The sequence below is a fragment of the Brienomyrus brachyistius genome, chromosome 16, assembly GCF_023856365.1.
Source record: "Brienomyrus brachyistius isolate T26 chromosome 16, BBRACH_0.4, whole genome shotgun sequence".
In the NCBI taxonomy this organism is placed as follows: Eukaryota; Metazoa; Chordata; class Actinopteri; order Osteoglossiformes; family Mormyridae; genus Brienomyrus; species Brienomyrus brachyistius.
In genome coordinates, this window is record NC_064548.1 from 23,729,814 (window position 1) to 23,749,831 (window position 20,018).

General features: G+C 42.6%; 2 protein-coding genes across 6 annotated transcripts in view; both read left to right on the plus strand.

Moving 5' to 3' along the window:
• mylkb (myosin light chain kinase b) overlaps positions 1-1,284 on the plus strand; it is a 55,424-nt gene extending 54,140 nt beyond the window's left edge. For all 3 annotated transcript variants that reach the window (XM_048979817.1, XM_048979818.1, XM_048979819.1), the window contains one exon: positions 422-1,284. In XM_048979817.1, the coding sequence (XP_048835774.1) occupies positions 422-675 (254 nt within the window). In that variant the 3' untranslated portion in view covers positions 676-1,284. The remainder of the gene's footprint in view (positions 1-421) is intronic.
• Positions 1,285-4,564: 3,280 nt separating this feature from the next.
• LOC125710262 (formin-like protein 2) overlaps positions 4,565-20,018 on the plus strand; it is a 49,543-nt gene continuing 34,089 nt past the window's right edge. For all 3 annotated transcript variants that reach the window (XM_048979820.1, XM_048979823.1, XM_048979821.1), the window contains exon 1: positions 4,565-5,116. In XM_048979820.1, the coding sequence (XP_048835777.1) occupies positions 5,000-5,116 (117 nt within the window). In that variant the 5' untranslated portion in view covers positions 4,565-4,999. The remainder of the gene's footprint in view (positions 5,117-20,018) is intronic.

Consider the following 20,018-nt stretch of genomic DNA (forward strand, 5'->3'; position numbering starts at 1 on the left):
CCACAACCAGATGTGCGGTTGCAGGAGCCTTAAAATGCACCGGTTATGCAACAAAGCATTCCCTGCAGATGACTCACAGAGAAGATATTAATGGGATACATGTGAACTTTAAAGAAACACGTGAAAACTATCTCTACATGGAGAAATGTTTATTTGCTTTCATAATGGTACAAGCGAACCTAGGAACTAACAATCATGATCAACCTACTGTTATATTTAATATAATAAAAATGGCTTACATGTAGTATATCCTACTGTGTATGAATTTTGAATATAGCCATTTCAGGGCAATGCAGAGTCTTGGTGAGTGCCCCTGCGGACATCACACCCCAACGATTGTGCTGTGAGGTCTCTCTTTTTATTGTATCTGCAGTCTTTATGAACCTCTAAGCGTCTGAAGTTTCCTGATTTATGTTGTCAGGATACCCTGACCCAGAAGTGGTGTGGTACAAGGACGAGCAGCCCATCAAGGAGACGCGCCACTTCCAGATAGACTACGACGAGGAAGGGAACTGCAGCCTGGTCATCTCCGAGGTGTCCAGCGATGATGACGCCAAGTACACCTGCAAGGCCGTCAACAGCCTGGGTGAGGCCACCTGCACGGCGGAGCTCCTCGTGGAGTTCATGACCGAGGAAGAAGGAGAGGATGCCGGGGAGGAGGGGGAGGAGGAATAGAAGAAAGACATGTGAACTCCTTCGCCAGTGAACTTATCCAGTTTTCATGACCGCTTGCTTCCTCTGACAGACTGACCAATGGGGGAGCACACTTTCATCACACTGTCCCTATGATCCTGCACTTTCTCCTATAACAGTAATAACATATATCCGGCCTTAATTGATACTGCAACATCATCGACATTCCAGCGATGTTCCAACCGGTTTAGTAGCAGGTATTCCCATTCCGCACTTCGCCAAAGAGGTTTAGAAAATCCGAAGAAGCCAAACTTGACATCCACTTCTGATTGTGTGTTTTCCTTTCAGCGTGATGTTTTGAAGTTGCTGAGATGTTTGCCCCCCTCTTTTGAAATTGTGTTTTTTAATGCATCATTTAAAAATTTATTTAAGCACAGAGTCCATATCGTGTCGTAGTTTCTGCGTAAGTTTTAAGCATGCAGCTCTCCACCGTTATAGACAAATCGAAACAAGTGACACTATTTCATAGGCCATTGTGTCTTTAATTTTTATAAAGTGTATCGGTTTGACCAACTGCTGACTTCAAGTAATGAGAACACTACAGCTGTAGTTACTCACTGTTCCAGAATAAATGTTATCACAAAAACCCTATTTGTGCTGAATGAATGATAAATGGAAGCTTCCCTGACTGAGGCATCAATTCAAGCCATCCATGTTCATTTTAATAGAGAACAGGCAGTCTGAGTAGGTGATATATTGTGAGAAAATGCATTCTGAATACATTGCAGGTCGTGAATGTGAGTCAAAGCTTCAATGAATGTAAGTTTTTTAAAAGCATTTCCTATAAGAAGAATAGTTATCAGTTGTTCCTCTGTTGATAATTATGAGGACTATTTAAAGTTTCACTTTTTATTTACACTAATGAGCTAAAATGTCATGACCACCCCCACATGAAGTAAACAATGTTGACTAATAAAAATATTAGTCTTATGAAAGTGGTGCATGTTAGCGTCTGGCATATATTAGACAGTAAGCTAACATTCAGTACTTGTAGTCGACATGATGAATGCAGAAGAAATGGGCAGCGATAAAAGTCTGAGCGACTTTGATAAGGCCCAAGACATTATGGCCAGAAGAGCGTCTCTGAAACGGTAAGGCTTGTGGGCTGAGGGTCCGCCGTGGTGAGGACCTGCTGAGAGCCGTCCGAGGAGGGAAAAGCCATGAACCACTGACAGGGTGATGGGCGGCCAGGACTCTTTGATGTGGGATGTGAACGGAGTTTATCACATCTGGTACCAAAGGGCTACTGTGACACAAGTGGCAGATAATTCTGATAGTAACACACAGGACATCGAACCCTTTGATTTTGGGGCTATGTAATCGCGGGAGGGTCAGGGAACTTTTCTGTTGCGTCATGTGGACGTCCGGGTGCATGTCAAGCAATTGCAGGTGGGTGGGATGCGTTGGACCAACACGTCCGACCTACGTCTTCGTACCTCCATATGCAGCAGGGCTCAATGCCCTGAAGAGAAGAACATTTCATCCACCACCCTGTTCGATTTCAAAAGACCCATCTAATTGGTGTATTTTTATTATATTGTTAAAATTTCCTCGCTGAAAACAATTTGCATAATAGAACGGTAAAGATAAACAACATATTCTAAAACTCAAACTTAAAATCTTAAACATCTTGCAGTGTTTTTGTGGTTTGAAGGTAGATAGTTGAAACCATGGCCATAAATTATGGGGGTAAATTATTGCGGTTGGGGGTTGTAATCTGACTCCGATAATGAAAACCAACCAGTACAACCTCCGGGACCTCCGTACAACCTCCGGGACCTCCGTACAACCTCCGGGACCTCACCAACCCCAACGCCCCAAAGTTATGATCTTGGGTGAGGCCTGAATTCAAATTCATAACCACTAACCTTCATGCAAACATATTAAATACTAATGTAAACATTATACAAAATTTATAGATGAACTACGTGAGAATTCCGGCTTATGCTTCTCCATTTGACCGCCAGAGGGAGATATAGTTTTCGTGCTTTGAGTTTTTTGTTGTATTACCTCTATGGACTGATCATGAAATCCACCCGTGTTCTTCCATTTTAATATTTCCCTTTTCATCCATTTTCTCCAATTTAGGCAAAGGTTCGTTCACTAGCATGCACTGATGTTTTGTGTTTTTTTGCTCAAGAAATCCAATCATGACAGGAGTCGTATTTTCATCACGTTCTGCAATATATTTTATTGCCACCAGATGTCGCCAGCGTCTTATTATTATGGATGGCTGCTTCAAATCATTATTTTAAGAGATTATAATTAGCAAGCATAAATGTGAACGTTTAAAAGGTTTGAATATTTTGTGAAACAGCTTTTTATTTTTTGTTAAAAATACAAAATTAAAATATAAAAAGTCAGAAGTTGTATTTTATGTTACCCACTCTATACCAGATTTGGTGAAACAGCAAGACACGAAAATTTTGATTTCCCGATATGCCATGAATTTCAGCGTAACACAGATGTTTGTCTGATTGATCAGCTCACGCGGACAGATGACGACTTGCCTGGGTTGCTGATACAATACACCTACTATTCCGCATCTGTCCTTTCTCGTGCTTGGACTGGCCTGTGCGATACGTCAAAGGGGAAAGACAAATTAAACAGCGTCTGTGAGCGGGACGTCCTAGGCAACCCCACACACAGATATCATATTGTTCTGAGTCTTATTTTTGGCACATGCCCACAGTTCTCTTGTAGCTTTGTGCCTTCAGGTTACAGCATATATGTGGGTCAGACCTTAGAATGAGCTTTAACTATACTGGTTTACATATTTCTAGCTGTGTGGAACTTTTTAATTGGCCTCTGTCTGTCCTGAATTATTATTATTCGGGCAAGCTTTGTCAAGTGAGCAAATATTTGCGTTGAATCATTATAAGTTATGGTAATGAATCATTTCCGTAACAAGGTGTACAGTTATTGGCAGTAAACTGGGGAGTGTATCATTTTTGGTATGATGCTGCGCAATACAAGCAATATTCTAATGTATGAGTTATAGTGTGTCACAATTATTAATATTAAGATTTTTTTCTTTTCCATCCGTGTTTTTGTTCGAAGCTACAGCGAGTCATTTTATTTCCGTCAGGTCACCTGCTGTTTAACTTCCAGAACATGGTGTTTGTACCAGGTCTGCTCACTCTCTGCTCCGTTTTTGTCACTTATTTCTCTTTCTCTAATGTGTTCGCTGCCTCAATGCAGAAGTAGCTATTAAAGGTGACATCTACCCTAATTATTAACTCATAAATGAAGAACCAACAGCTATCGGTTAGTTAGCGGAGTTATCTGTTTGGCACAGTGAGTATAGCCCACATGAGCTTGTTTGTATAATCCCCAGTTTAATCACATGAGTTTATGGTTAAGTTACCACGTGTTTTCTGCTTTGGTGAAAGTCGGTCTTATTTTAAGCATTTATTTAAATAGTCATGGAAGCCAACGCTGACCTGACTGCCAAAGAATAATGCTTTGAAATTTTAAGACGTAGACGACGTAATCGAGGTGTTTACCGCCTATATGCCATGATCAGTTCATCTTGATCTGAGTCGAATGCAAACCAAGAACGCAGGTTTGGTTTCAAAATCAGCCCCGAATTCCCCCCGCTAAACACGCACCGAACTCCCTACCGTCCATACGCCCTTTACATTAACACCTACACAGATATTTCCTCACATGTCCAATATAAAAAATTGACCCAAATAATGAAAAATAGGAGGTTTCGAACGACTTAAATTTTCATTTACCCATTATTTAAATGTCACTTTTCATAGATATATAAAACAAATATTTTTTAAAGACTCCAAGTACCAGAATGCAATATAATAAATATCCAGTCTCCTTCGCTTGAGCTTTTGGCACACCCAGGGGGGCAGCCTGAAAGGGTGCATTGTGCTGGGAAGTGACTGCGGGGCGTCCCGGGCAGTTGGGTCCTGCTCAGTGTGCTGTCAGTGTCGGGGGTGGTGGGATTATCCAGCTACACTGCCGGCATCGGCAGAGTCTGAATCATGAACATCATCATCGCAGCCGACTGGGAGGGGTGCAGAAATTGTGCAAGATACGGCTAGAGAGCGCGTCTCGCTGGCTTTCGTAGCCTCTGTCCTTCCAGCAGATGGAAAGGCTGGGGAATCCCTAAGACTGGGCAGGATGCAGGAGGGAGACGCGCGTGTTCCCCTCCGTCGCTGCGCTGCGGAGTGACCAGCCTGGAACAAGACTGCGGAGCATCAGCGGATGATATACCAATTTAACGTCTAGCCGCAGTCGCAGTGGTTGTCAGTGAACGTTGATCGCTGTTTTATTTAAAGACTAAGATATGGGGAACGCGGGGAGCATGGATTCTCAACAAACTGATTTCAGGGCTGCACATATGCCCCTGAAACTGCCGATGCCGGAGCAATGTGAACTGGAAGAGCGTTTTAACGTCGTTTTGGTAGGTCAATTAATGCTTTCTCAATATTTCTGAAGGAACATTGATTGGTTTCTGTTTCAAATCTGTTACGTCTTATCACAGGCAGTGGCAGCTAGACCATAAGGCTGCTACTGCCCTTTGGAGTATTTAGCTGTCATTATCTGGGATGTTTTGAATATTGCCGGTCTGATTGAATTGCAGACTAGCCGAATAACCTTGATTAGATTATCTTCCATCTGAGACTAATTGGCGGACAATATGCGTCCCCAGCAGCCAACACAGGAATCGGTGCGCGCATATGGGAAAACCACATGGACTATTACTAATTTGCAATTTAAAGCGTTTATGGTGGTTACTGGCTTCACACAACTTCCGTATATATTCTCTCTCCGGTAAAGGGGGAAGCCAAATACCAGTCAGTGCAACAAGTAGCCTACGTATGCTTATAGCAAATAAATAGGAAATAGGAAAACAGAATTCTAGCTCCCCTTTTTCTGAAATTAGAAAAGGGGGAAAGAAATTTATGCGTATTCGATATGTCTGAATAGGTTCAAACACAGTTAAACATAAGGAAACTCTGTTTATACACTGAAACCGGGATGTTATTAAATACCAGCGGTTCGCAAAATAGGCCTAATAATTAAAAAATCCCAATGGACATTCACATGATAACGGTCCCTGATCATGTATATTAAAATACCGCTATGGCTGTGTAGCAATACATCATATAAATATATATACTAATTTGCAGTATTTGCTATTCGTTTCGTATCTGATACATCTAGCGATGGATCGATTATGTTTATTTCACTGTGTTTGTTTCCAAATATATATATTTTTAAAAACCACAAGTAAGGAGAAAAGCAGAATAAGTAAATTCGCTTCCAACGATCGCCACACCTTTTCAGTCTCGCACGCCTGAGGGTGTGATTTAGTATAGCGGGGTTTGTCTCCAGAACACGTTGTATGATCTGCGGCATAAAAGCGGTTTGAAACGGGCACCGTGGCGCTTTGAGGTGATCCCGATGGTATTACAGCACTCCGACACGCTTTACCCTTAGTCCGAAATGTTGAAAATGTGCTTCTCCGGGGGAGCGTTTTATTGCCTGGCATCAATTAAGTGCGTTTACTCAGCCATGCAGGAGCGCCGGTCATAGGACGGTGATCTCTGGGCAGCCGCGCAGTTTGAAGACGCACCTGCGTTTCACTGGCAAATTGGCTTTAATGATCTTTTGTTTAAGCTGATCTTCTGTCGGGCCGCAACAAGATTTCATTTAACATCTGGCACATCAAAAAGCCTTTGCGTGGAAGAGTTCATGCTTGGTGGTGGTGCTTAGAAATGTTGTCACTCGCAAAGTCATTAATAGCCTTTGGAAAGGGAAAAAGCAATTGTCCTGTATATAGACGGTTATTGCTCCTGGTGACCTGTAGCCTAGTTTTTCTTTTTTTTAAAAATTATGATGGAATTTTTTATTTATTTTATTTTTTTTTTGATGGAGTGCCTGAGTTTTGTAAGGTCATCCTAGGACGTGCCACACTCCTGCCTGGGATGGTCATTGCTCTGAAAATGGTGGTGCAGTGGTTAGCACTGTTGCCTCACACCTCTCGTACCCAGGTTCGAGTCTCCGCCTGGGTTACATGTGTGTGGAGTTTGCATGTTCTCCCCATGTCATCGTGGGGTTTCCACCGAGTACTCCGGTTTCCCTCCACAGTGGCTACTTGGAGTTGCTAAATTGCCCATAGGTGTGCCTGTGTGAGTGAATGGTGTGTGAGTGTGCCCTGCGATGGGCTGGCCCCCTATCCTGGATTGTTCTCTGCCTCGTGCTTCCGGGATAGGTTCCAGGCGACCCAGTAGGATAAGTGGTTTGTAAAATGGATGGATGGATGGATGGATGGGATGTTGCAGCAGCAAAAGCAGGATTTAAAACAATACCTGTCATTTACTGCTTTTATATTCTTTTGTGTTACACATTCCAGTTAACTTTTTTGTGTCTCCTCACAATTAGTTACGGCTGTTTGTTCCTCAGTTGCTCATTTATCTGATAACTTTTTTTCATCAGTTGCTGTGTGGTTCTCATCATTTAAATCCAAACCCGTGTTTAGGTTGGAAAAAGACTCATTCAGTGCTTGGAAAATGAAAGTGGCGACATGTGACAGGCTCACAGGCCGGCAGCTGACAGGCTCTGCCTTAATCTTGGGCTCTGCATGGTGTTCAATCGTGATTCGCTGTAGGAGACTATAGCTTGTCATAGTGATCTTCTTGGGCTGTAATTGGCTAACAGATTAAACCTGTGTGTGTGTGTGTGTGTGTGTGTGTGTGTGTGTGTGTGTGTGTGTGTGCACACTTTCACTGAGGGGAGGGACTGGTTACTAACTGCAAGATGATTGAGCATTTCTCCTTAGTCTTTAAGGAAGGCTCACATTGACTTACATGTCATCATAGGCATGAAAAGTATTACCACTGAACGTGTTTCGTTCTTTCAGATTGTTAATGCACTAGCTGGCATTTCAATACTAAGCTTATATCCTTATCGTATTTGCATTTGCCTTCAAAAACATCTGAAGTGTGGTCATCTGGTTTTCTATAAGTCAATGCCTTAATCTAAAGTGACTTCTATATCCCTCTAATATTAATCCTTTTAACAAGTTCGAAATTTGGATTTCTTCGAGAATTGAGTGCTCTCCTCACCAGTGTAAAGGTCCCTTTGTATATTCTCATTGAACCTGTAAGTCTTTGATGACGAGTGATTTGCCACAGCAGTGGGTCTCATCCAGTTCATCGGAGCTCTTGTCCGGTGCACGTTCAGATCTGCCTTTTACGAGGACGAGTAAGTGTGCATAGCAGCCTAAAATGAATTTAGATTAAAAGGTGGATGTCAGTCAGTCCATGACTGCAACCGTGTGCCTGGGATCCTGTCCATTCATGAATTTAAGATGCACACTGGACAGATTTGTTCTGGTCCCGGTTTTGTCTATTTCTTATGTCTGAACACTTAATTTTCTAGTCAACTAATTGTTAAGCCCATGTGTGCAAGTGGAATAGAGCTGAAATGTGAACAGGCCGTGGAATCTGAGGTCAGGGTTGATAGCTCGCTAGGTAGGTACGTGGGTAAGCAGTTCGTTCTTGTGTCACCATGAAATGAAATTCATTCTATTAAAGGTGCTCTTCACAGCTTGCAGCATGGGGCTGTTCTGGGATTGGATGCCCAGCGAATTTCCCAGCTCGCACCGAGATGACACCCTCTCCAGATGGGTCTTTGCTCTGACGCGACTTTCCTTGCTGCCACTATGAGTTCGGCACTGTGATCGTGCCGCTTAATTGTTTTATTGCTGTGCAAACTGCTGTGAAGTGCTTCAGCAGTGTTTGCTGGAGGAGTGTGCCGTACTGTAACTGTCTCTTGCGGGGTGTGAGTGTCCGGCACAGATGACATCACCAGTTGCTCCGCCTTGGATGGGAAGTCACTGTTGTAAAATCATGAGAAATGAGCAGCATGCGTTATAAGATGCGGTATCGCTGGGGTTTAGTGGTGACCACCATAGCCTCATGCCTTCGGTGCCCCCCCGGCTACCCCATACAGCTTTCTATTGGGCTCTCTAACATTCTCCTGTAGTCCAAAAACACAACGCTAAAAAATGGTGTGTCTGAATTGCCCATAGTGTGTGCGCCTGGACTGGCGTCCCATCCAGGGTGTTCTCTGCCCTTTGCTTCCTGGCTTCAGGCCCACTTCAACTACTAAATGACGTGTGATAAATCTATAAATGACTTGGAAAAACCTGGAGGTTCAGAGTCGTACCTTTTGGAGATTGACTCCTGAATATTACACATTGGAATGCTCCTTTTCACGGCTCCCGTTTAGCTCTGCTTTGAGACGTAACCGTACAGATACAGACTGTCCCCGACCCACGGCTGGGTTCCGTTCCGGCAGACAGATCGTACGTTGAAATGGATTTATGTCGGCAAAAGATAATCAGACCAACCTTTAGGTGCGTGAAACAGACGGGGAGATGCGTGTGAGGCTCGGATGGTCACGCTGCCATACGATGTGGTATTTTCTCACGACGATTATCGCACTGTACGCAATGCACGCTGGGTAGCGTAGCACTGTCAGACGTACGACCACCTGAAGTATTAAATATGTTTAAAAACAAAACTTCAGTCGTATGTCCAAGTTGAATTAAGTCAAATGTGTAATAAGGGACAGTATGTATACAGTTGGGATCAGGTTATCTATCCGCTACCACTGGAGCGTTTCGGGGGTTAAGGGCCCAACAGACTTGTGATCATTCTGCCAAAGTCGGCGGTCGAACCAGCAACTTTCTGATCCCTCAGTGTTCAGTCGTTGGACCATTTTGCGTCCAGTTTTTCTCTTTTTTTGACATTCAGCATAAATAATTCTAGTCATAGAACAATAAGGGAACTGTATGACCTCTGAGGCTGCAGGGTCTCTAACTTATTCCTGAAATATTTTTCTCCTTGGTCAATTCTGCGAAGGAAGGAACTTTCTTAGCTGTCTTTGGCTAAGCTCTGTAGTCTAACCAGACTTTATCATCATGACTAAGGCTGTCGGACAAGATAAGAGAGCAGCTATTTCACATGTGACCCACACACTGAAAGCAATATGTCTTGTTTTACTTAATCAGAAGGTTTGATGTATGTTTTTCTGCTTTTCAGGGTTACTTAGGAGCGTGTTCTTGCATTACATATTCAGGCATTGATTTAGGTTTTCAGAGCTCCTTTGATACACGATAATCATCCCAGTTTTATGATGCACATATTAGTTTCCCCTTGTTCTTTACATGTTTAACTCCTACTGGTAACTACTCAATTAATATGTACACACACTCTTCCAGTCATTGAACCATTTGTTTCCTTGCTTTTTTGAAACCCTCATTTCATTAAAAATAGGAGCTTGCAGGAGATTAGAGTATTAAACTGATTACGGATCTGGTCATGCGTTTAATTGTCCCTCTAAATAAGCCCTGATTCTGTTACCATAGTGCTAGTTTTTAATTTAATTTAATTTTATTATTGGATCAAAGCAGCAGCAACGATGAGGATCGGAGTAAACAAAATGTATTTTGCTGACTGTGTTTGAAACAGATGTGGAGAATCCTGCTGCAGAGCATGGAGAGGTGAGGTGTTTCTGTGCTTGTTTATTTGTGGGGTATCGGGGTGTTTATCTAACGCGACGAGGTGTGTATTAAAGCTTACATGACTCCGTATTTACACTTTGGCGTAAAAGCTGAAGAGAATGATTTACACGCAGTGAGACCACACTGTACGCCGATCCAGTTTCAGTACCCCTCTCTCAGAAGTTCCTGGAAAGAGATCAAACTCTCAAGCCTGTTTCCTGACTAATGTATCAGTGCCTTGGCCTGGTGTCGACTTTATATGTTCAACACCTGAACGAATCTTCGCCCGTTTGTATGTCTTTTAGTGCTGGTTTATTCATTTGTTCTCTGTGAATTTTGTAAATCTCTGCATGTCAGGGTCATATCAGCTCCTGAGTTTGTATGGAACAAAAAAAAAACAAGAAATGCCCCCCCCCATGTATTCATATTATACTTGAGTGTTGGGACACTGTCTGGTGGGGCTATTTCAGCCCTTGGTGTTCAAGATTTAACAATTCGTTGGAACTCTCAGTACCACTAGTGGTTGCTGCTCTTTAAAAATTGATTCGTCCGCTCGCACGGCTCCTTAGGAACGTGGTCATCGGCAAGTGGCCCTGGTGAGTCTCTCAGTCACGTGACGTGATAAATTGCACGAGGGCTCACCCGGGAAAGATGACTCTGCTCCATAAAAATGTGCATTCACTAAAAGTGAACTATGCACGGGTTCCTCATGGAAATAATTTCCTTCCCTCTAGCTAGCATGTTGCTTGGGACCTACTGGCAGATGGGAAAGTTGTGAGGAAATTATAGTAGCATGCTTCACTGCTATTTCTGACCTGGAGGGGATTGTTTCTGATATAATTTGCTGTAAATATCTGAGATTATTATTATTATACCCAGTTTTGTATGAGAAGTGCAATTTCTGTCTCACAAAAATAGCGACTCTGGCTGTTTGCTTCAGATGCCATTTGCCTGTTTCGATGGCTGTAACATGTACGTAGCACGTCTGTCTCCTATAAACACCTTAAATGCTTTCAGATTGTTGTCCAGATGTTGCTGATTGTTTGATTAACATTTCCGTAACACCAGGCTTTTGTGACAATGCTATTCCTTCAGAAGCAAATTAACTTTTTGATGTTGGCTTTGAGCTTCTCTGATGAACACTGAAACTTTTTTTTCTGCAAAGTATTGCTTTTTTTAAAACCAGGAATAGGCATAAAAGCGATATACAGTGGAAACTGTACATAGTTATGATCAACCGCTTGTAAGGCGCAAAAAACTTGGGGGAGTATTATTCCTGTACAAATAGTTGATTAAATTATTTGGTTATAGAAATGAAATAGTTTGTTTACAGTGTTCATATTGGGTCTTTTTGTACATGATAACATATGGAAAAAATTTTAACTGCGGTAATTCTTATTTTTGAACTGATCGCACTACTTTGCCTTGCGGTATCCTGTCTGCTTCTGGGGAATCACATCTGATGGTAAATCGTCAAAATGGAGCCACCAGCATGCAGCAGCGAAACTACAATAAGCTGTACTTCATGCACAACATTGTACTGTATTATAGCGTTTTTGAATTATGCACAGTTCAGCAATTTAATTTGTGTATTATTGTAATTTGAAAAGCATTTGAAACAGCCGTGCTACATTTTGAAGTAAATATTGACGCTATACGTTTTATTACCTTATATTCATGTAATAAATATGCAAATGTCAATTAGATGGCGATCTGCCTAAGACATAAAGAAGAAAAAAAGATCAGTTATAATGATCATGTGCTTATAGTGAGCAATTTCACCCATACAGCTGTGATCGCTATGAGCGGTTTCCCCGGTATTTAATTTTTTTCCTGAACAAAATTTAACATTTTTTTTTCTTTTTATTATTTGAATATAAGGAAATGACAGTAGCACTTAAAGCATCCATATAATGCATTCATAAAGTATTATAAATTCAGATATAAATATTTATCAAAAGGCATAACACATTATAGCCATGCTAATTATGCATTATGAATGCTTTATGAAGCTCACATCTATAATGCACTATAGATACCTTCATAATGCATTATAATGGTCGTTATAAGCATTAAGGATGCTTTGTACTGCATTGATTAATAATAATCATTAATATCAATCAGTCATTGTTAATACTGTTGACATTTCTTTTTGAGTGGGTCGTTACTGATTGCTTTCCTGTAATGCAAATTTTTGAAGATTTAAAAAAAAAAAATGTCCAAACAGGGCCATTAGTTGTCTTGGTATTTTATTGCAAAATTTTCTTTTTTAAGTGATCTGGTTTATAGGCACCGAAAGCCCATTCACGGTGTATCCCAAGACCTAGACCCTGAGAAGGGTAAGTGGTCCAGTGATGGATTTACAGGTATGAATTAATGGAATCTTGTACTGTGACGCAATAGCAATCTGCAGTGAAATTTGCAATTTCGATCTGAAAGAAGAAATCCCCACAGTCCTATAGTAAAAAAACAAGTGAAGTTGATCTGTTGTGTGTGTGTGTGTGTGTGTGTGTGTGTGTGTGTGTATGTTCAGTAATATATATTTCTTTATATATTATATATGTTCTTTAATATTACTGTTTGAAAGACAGCTTAGCCCTCATAATGACATCAGGTGGAAACACCAGGATGTGAAATCAGTGGTTTAGTTTGTTTATTTTTTTTGTTTCATTCCACTTCAAGAAAACATGATTTTATTCGGCGTTAAGCTCCTAACCTCTCTTTAGTGTGCAGAACATCTGAAGACAGCAGTTTCTGGAAGTGCTCTGCTAATGTTGGTGATGAGCTAGTCGTGATGGGATCTCCTAGAGCAGGGGTGTCCAACCTTATCCGCAAAGGGCCGGTGCGTATCCGGCTTTTCGCTGCAACTCCCTAATTAGATGACTAATTAGAGGACTGACTGGCTGAAGAGCTCACAGCTGGGTTTGAACAGCTGACCTTCAGGTTAACCCAAAAACCTGCACACGCACCGGCCCTTTGCGGATAAGATTGGACACCCTTGTCCTAGAGGATGTGCTTTTTGCGGGGAGTGTTTCTCGCTCGTGGATTCCAGGCTTGGCAAAGTGAAGTGACTTACAGATGGTCCGGTCAGGTTTCGTCCTACCAGCATGTTCCAGAGGAGAGATCCTAGGCCAAGACCTCAGGTTATCGGTCGGGGTTCTTGGGCCTGGAGTGAGTGCAGTGATCTGTAGGGACCCTCGCTGTTGGGCTCCAGGCCATATAGGCAACCTAGCTTCTCAAGCCAACACCCCCTCCTCACCCTGTGTCCTGCATCGCTGTCAGATTCCAAGCCAATGCGACCTCCTGTCTAATGTCCATCTCCAAAAGTTCTCATTCTTTCATGGCTTGCCAGTGGTGCAGATGTACACTAGCCACTCTTTAATGTTGCTCCATTATTACAGTTTGCCTAGTTGCTGTAATAGTGTTCTGTAATAGTGAGGCTTACTGTAAGTAGGTTTTAGGGGAGTTTGGGAAGTGAGCAGTGTGGTGTGAGTTAAATGCTTTACAGCTTCTTGCGCCTGCATGATGCCGCCTGCCTCGTTAGGTCATCATGCTCACTCTACACAGACGAATGTGAGACCATGTGGAAGAAGAAGTTCTGGGCTGCTTTAGCAGCAAAAGCCCTTAGGCTGTACTGACCCTTTGAGGGTCAGTGGTGCGTTTCACAACAGATGGAGTCTCCATGGCGATGACATTTGTACAGTGAGGTTAATCTCTTGCTAATTAAGATCTTGAGCTGTACTAACTGGTTCTTGTACCCATTATGGGGGGAGGGGAGTGTGCATGTACACACACACACACACATGCGCACACACCCTCTCATAAACACAACACACACACACACACACATGCGCACACACCCTCTCATAAACACTAGGGTTCCTCCAGTACCAGCATTGGTCACCTCTTGGCGTTGGGAATATCAGGTTGGCATGTGAAACCAGTTCCTGCTTTAACAGTCTTTGACTTGCAGAAGCTGTGGCAAACTAGAATTCGTTTCTACAATCAAAACATCCACTTAAAGTAAAAATGTTTGCCTAAGCAAAACATACTGACAGGAGTGATTAATTCAGACCCAGAAAGTACAAATCCAGCCTAAGACTTTCAGCTGACCAGATGAGGAAAAAGACTCGGGGCCGCAGAGTGCTCAACTGGTTGGTTGGAACAAAATTTTGGTCTAGACATCCCACCTCCATTCATTGAATCTTATTGAACCCCCCCGAGCATTTTAGCCCCAATGTCTATCTTCCTTCTTTCAAAAAAAAAAAAACACTTAAGTCCGTACATGCCCCCACACAGCGAATTTTATCACCAAAATTTCAAAATACCATTTTGAAATAATGTTGCTTTAGAAAATACTGTCAAAATACCATTTACTGGAGTCCAGGCGGCATTGTGGTATGAAAACCACATACTGCTTGAGCCTTACCTTAACTCTTCGATCCTTGCAATGTAACTGCATGTGTGTAACATAAACATTACCCATATCACCACTGCGCCTCTTCCAGACCTGATGTATAGCACAGTCGTCTGTCAGACTGAATCTAGTTAACATCCTGCTAGAGGAACATTATAAAAGGCCTCTAATTTTTTTGGTCAATAATATGAATAAATGTTTCTTAATCTGATTTGCACAAACAAGCGCATGATTCTTTATTCTAATATCTGTGTCAGAAAATGATCGTGTGGCCTCCATTTTCCTCACCCTGGAGAGTTCATCGTAGCCTTGATTCAGAGTCTCGGGATGCCAAGACAAATATACAAGTATTAACAGAGTCCTTTAGGAATGCCCCATTACATTCTGGGGCTTGTTGACACATCTTTGTCAAAATTCGACATTGTTCACTAACACTGTCTGCTCTGTATATGTTTAGTGACCTACAGTATATAGGAGACAATCTGTCTGTATTTTCCTGCACCAGATACTAATCATGCAGTTAAGACAAACACATAATTATAAATATGTGCTTTTAATTATCGTGAAACATCTTCAGTCCCCATTTATATCCCCTGCCTTATATGTCAGGTTTTAAATAATCTCTTTCTGCAGTAGCCATTGCTCTCAGCCCCCATTTGTCCTGATTTTCACTTTCGTTTGTTTCTGAGATGCTGATGACGAAAGTGTTACAATGATGAAATCCGACACCAAACGCTCTTTGCTCCGGCCTGACGTCAGGCTTTCTGTTTTTTGCCCTTTTTCATTTTGCAGACCTTAATCTGTGGGGTAAGTTAGTGTCAGGTCCTTAGGCTAATGCTAAGGGGGGGGGGGGTTATTCAAAGCTGCCCCAGTTCACTCCTCAGAGAGTGTTTGGAGTCACACGGCAGGTGGTTGGTGTCTTCGTTTGATGGCGCAGGTGCGTCACCCTAATAGGCATCTTTTCCATGAAATGTTAGGTCTTACTTGGAAGTACAGGAGGTGATTACTGTACTCAGTCCATGCATCTTATTTATATATATATGTAATATAATCATGACACAAAATCATGGATTGCAAGGAACAGCCTTATCTGTTTACATTCGGTTCCATGTGGGTGAGAGAGAACGTGTGTGTGTGTGTGTGTGCGTGTGTGTGAGCGGGTATGCCTATCCTTATGGGGGCACAATGTCCCCATAATGTGATAAATATCAGTTTTTTTTCCCTTTAAAGGACCGGTTTCCTGGTCCCCATAAGGGAAAACTCTATTTAATAAAATCGGCAATTGCTCTGACTAAATTAAAAATGCAAAAACTCAAAAAAAATTTTTTTTTGTCTACTTATGGTTATGGTTAGGGCTGGGTGGGGGTTAAGATTGTCATAGTTAGCGTTAACATTTTTACCATAGAAGTGAATGAACGGGCCCCATAAGGATAGCTATAGCTGACGTGTTTGTGTGTGTGTGTGTGTGTGTGTGTGTGTGTGTGTGTGTGTGTGTGTGTGTGTGTTTATGTGTGGGGAAGGGGGTGGTTTCTAGTTTTATGGAGGATGCACCTTTAGAATGAGGGCCAGGCTGTACGGGGACCAACAACCCCCACCCCCCCATCCGGGACAGGCCTCGCTGTTCTGGCAGCTTCCATTGAAGTCCCACTACAGGGTGGCCCCCGGGGCTACCACACTAGAAAGAAGGGTTTAGTGTGACATCTGCAAAGTCACGAAAACCCCCCCGAGTGCCTCCTCAATGGGCCCTGACGCCCCCCCCCCTCCCAGAATACTGCTAATGTGATGGCAAAGTGCGTCTTGTGCGCTGGGGAGCCTTTTGAAGGGGGAGTCGCTTCCTTGAGAGAGATGACGCAGCCTCTCTGTTTCTCACAGAGGCCATGGATTTTATTGGCTTTGACCCTGGCCGTAGGCTAACAGTCACCCGGAGTGATTCTGCCGTAGGAAAGCTGTCGGGAAGCCAGGAAAGGAGACACACAGCAGCTCTCAGAGCTCTTCTAAATCCTCTCTGGTGCCTCAGAGTTCCTGAAAAATGATCCTCGTGAATTGTGCCACTATTTCGCAGATTTGATCCATGCAGTATAGCTTAAGACTAACAGTGCAGGTCAGCAATTTGATTTCGGATTCGTCAAAGGTTTTTCATAAATAATTATGCTTTAAACTGCATGTACTTGTCTGCTTAGAGTTAAAAATTTTGTCATGGTATGTGTATTTGTAGAAGATAATTATAGGTCAATGCATGAGTCTAAAATGATGGTCTTATACAAATTAGACAGTGTTAGTGAACAATCATCTGTGCAATAGCTGAAGTAAAATTATGCAATTAAGTAAAATTAACGCAAAGCAAGAATGATGAGTTGATTTTTTTGGCGCTAGTTATTTTTAACAGGGGAAGGTCCGTGATTAATATTTTATGTACGAACCAGGCTGTGATCAAGGCTGCTTCAGGGAAGCCAAGATGTAAAGACAGTCTTTGCGTTTTATATACTGTAACGTCTGATTTTCAGGTATCTGACGAAAAGTACGATGTGAAACATTCTCAGTATTGCAAAATATCTAGTTTCTCTAAAATGTGTTTTTATACTACCTTTTCCTGGTACTGCACACCACAGGGATTTGGGTGCCTCAGCTTTAAAAAAGGGAGCAAACTAAGTGAAGTTACGTCTCAAATGTACCGAGCACTGTATGCATGTTTGTTCTTCCATTAGTTTTTTTTTTTTTTTTTTACGTTAAGAATTTTCCCAGACAATCTCTGTTGAGCTGCTTAACAGACTTTGACAATGACAGATAAGCGGCCTGCGCACTCACCATATCTATTTATCGGAATCTTGCGATGCTGGCGTGCCAGCAGAACATCTCCTGATGGTTCCAGCTCATTTCAGAATAGTGGTTTAAAACCAGTTTTTATGTTGGTCCTTCGCCGTACTTAAAGATATGGATCCCATGTCTTGGTTTGAGGGAGCTTATGCAGAGACAGATGGAGGTGGCCAGTTGCTCGTTAATAGCTGCTGCCCCCTGCTATGTCACGGGGTTCAATGCAGAAGACACGTTTCATGGTCGCGCATGGTGTGCTACAGTGTGCCAACAAGGACGATCACTTTCACTTTCGCTTCACCACCATCGCACTCACTGTTACAGAAATGTTCCTCTACATGAGGAGACCAAGTCCGCTTTACAATTCCATGGTCCAGAGTGTGAGATGCCCGCCGTCACATTAAGGCTCCCAGATGCCGTGGCGTGAGCTGCTGCGCACTTTCGGTCAGTTTTGACGCATCTTCCCTGTCAGATACTTTTAAAAGTCTTTAATTTCTATAATTTGAATGATCAAAAATAGTGCTCCCCCGTCATGTGTGCGATGTGGGGGCTGGACCTGCAACAGGGGCCATAGTGGTCAGTGTCATAAACTAGTAACATGAAATTCCTTTTGTCTGAATCTCAGTCATAAAGGTAAACTTCATGCGTCACTGGCTGTTGTGCTGCCTTAAATATTAGAAGTATCGTATGAGCGGGACTTTGGCTTAAATAAAACAGACATAAGACAGCATTCATTGCATTGATCTCCTGTCACCCTGTTGCATGAGATGCTTGGTAGGCCTGGCCTTGGTAACACCCTCACATAGACTGTTTTCTGCACAAATATTTAATGATTCAGTTGGTCTATACCTTTATTGCAGTTTCCTGGCCTGTTAAATAATTCTTCGGTCAGCAAATTCGTCTGTAAACTGGATTGAAATGTTGCCTTTGTTAATAATTAAGCTTGACCTTACTTGTACACTTATGAACCCATGGAGATGGTAATAAATGAGACGGAGACCAGTCGTGGTTAATGAAATGAAAGTAATTGGTAAAATGTTTAGAGGTCTTATCGGTACAGTGAACACAGACTCTCATCATCGCTCCTCACAGAATCCGAGAGCTCGCATTAGAAAGGCAGATCAGATGTCAAACACACGGGCAGATGACACCAAGAGCAGCAGCGGGGGGAGGCTGTGAGTCGGCGAGTGGAGCGGGGGGCCAGCGGTGTCCCCTGGATTACACGAGTAATCTCTGCGTAGACAGCAGACACCTGCAGCTCCACTCGAGTTCAGTGGACAAGAGGCCCAAGGGCAGGAACGAGTGAAAGGAAAATTGTCTTTTTTTCGTCTACAGTTTTTATTCTGTGTAATTTGGTGATTAGTTGTCATTGTTGACTCACCATAAATGTTGAGCCACTGCTGTTCACACCCTTATAATAGGTGCATAATCGGGGATTGTGTGGGTTTGAAACGGGAAATGTAATCTCCCTGACCAGAGGTCAGGTGACTCTTCTGGGGCCTGTATCCAATCAGCATCTTTCAGTGAAATCTTCCACTAGATCCTGGAACTTATTGGGAGCCAAAAGCCTCCGGTTTTCTGCCTCCTGGTGTCTGGGGAGGATGCATGAGGAACTCAGGAGTAATTACAGACAGAAGGGCGACAGACATGCATATCTGCTCAGTTTACCAACATTTCATGCAGACAATGTACCTCAGTTGCCACAGATTTCGTTTAGGACAAAGTAAAATAACTAAATGGTGAAGACCCTGGGACATAATTTTTTATGCAAACGTTTGAACACGTGATTCATATTAGTATCCTTTTGCTAATGTATTTAGAATCTAATTGTGTTAAACACAACCTATAGTGGCTTGTAGCGTTTGATTTCCTGAGGTCATGCCCTAGAGTATCTTGTTTAAAGGTACAACAGGAGCTGTTCAGTGTCATTCAAACCTTTGGTTTATAAGTTCAACTCCTAATTACATCATCTTCATAAAATTAGAAACCCCCTTTTGGGCTGTTTGACCAACTATTTCCCATCACTGGAGCTCAGACCTGGAAAGTGTGGCTGTAAAATGTACAGTAACCACTGTTCTTAGATCAGTGTAAAGTTACTGCCAAGTTCTGCTGGAAAGTATAACTGTCAACCACAGAGTAACCACTGTTCTCAGACTAGTATTTATCACTGGGCTGCACCGAAATCTGCATTACGTCTGTCTTTGCAAACTGCTGTGTTTTCAGAGAGAAGGCAGTTGCAGACATTTGCAAAACCATCCACGCGACCTGTTTTTAAATGTTTTGTGTTCTGGGTGTTTGGGAAAATATAAATTTGCTGTAATATGAGCCAACAAAGCAGCAGCACGGAACCAGTCCTCCACAACTGTGAAGAACGACGTTCACTCATTGCACAGTCGAGGCTGGCAGGGGGAGTGGCAACCTCTTGCAGCCAACAGGTGATGTGATCTGTGGGGTGGAAGGTCCCAATCTGCAGTTCTGTCCCCGTTGACGAAGGCTCTGAACTTAAGGGCTTGCGCTCAACGCCGGCATTGTGTGGTATCCAAAAAAAGTGGTTAGGTAACG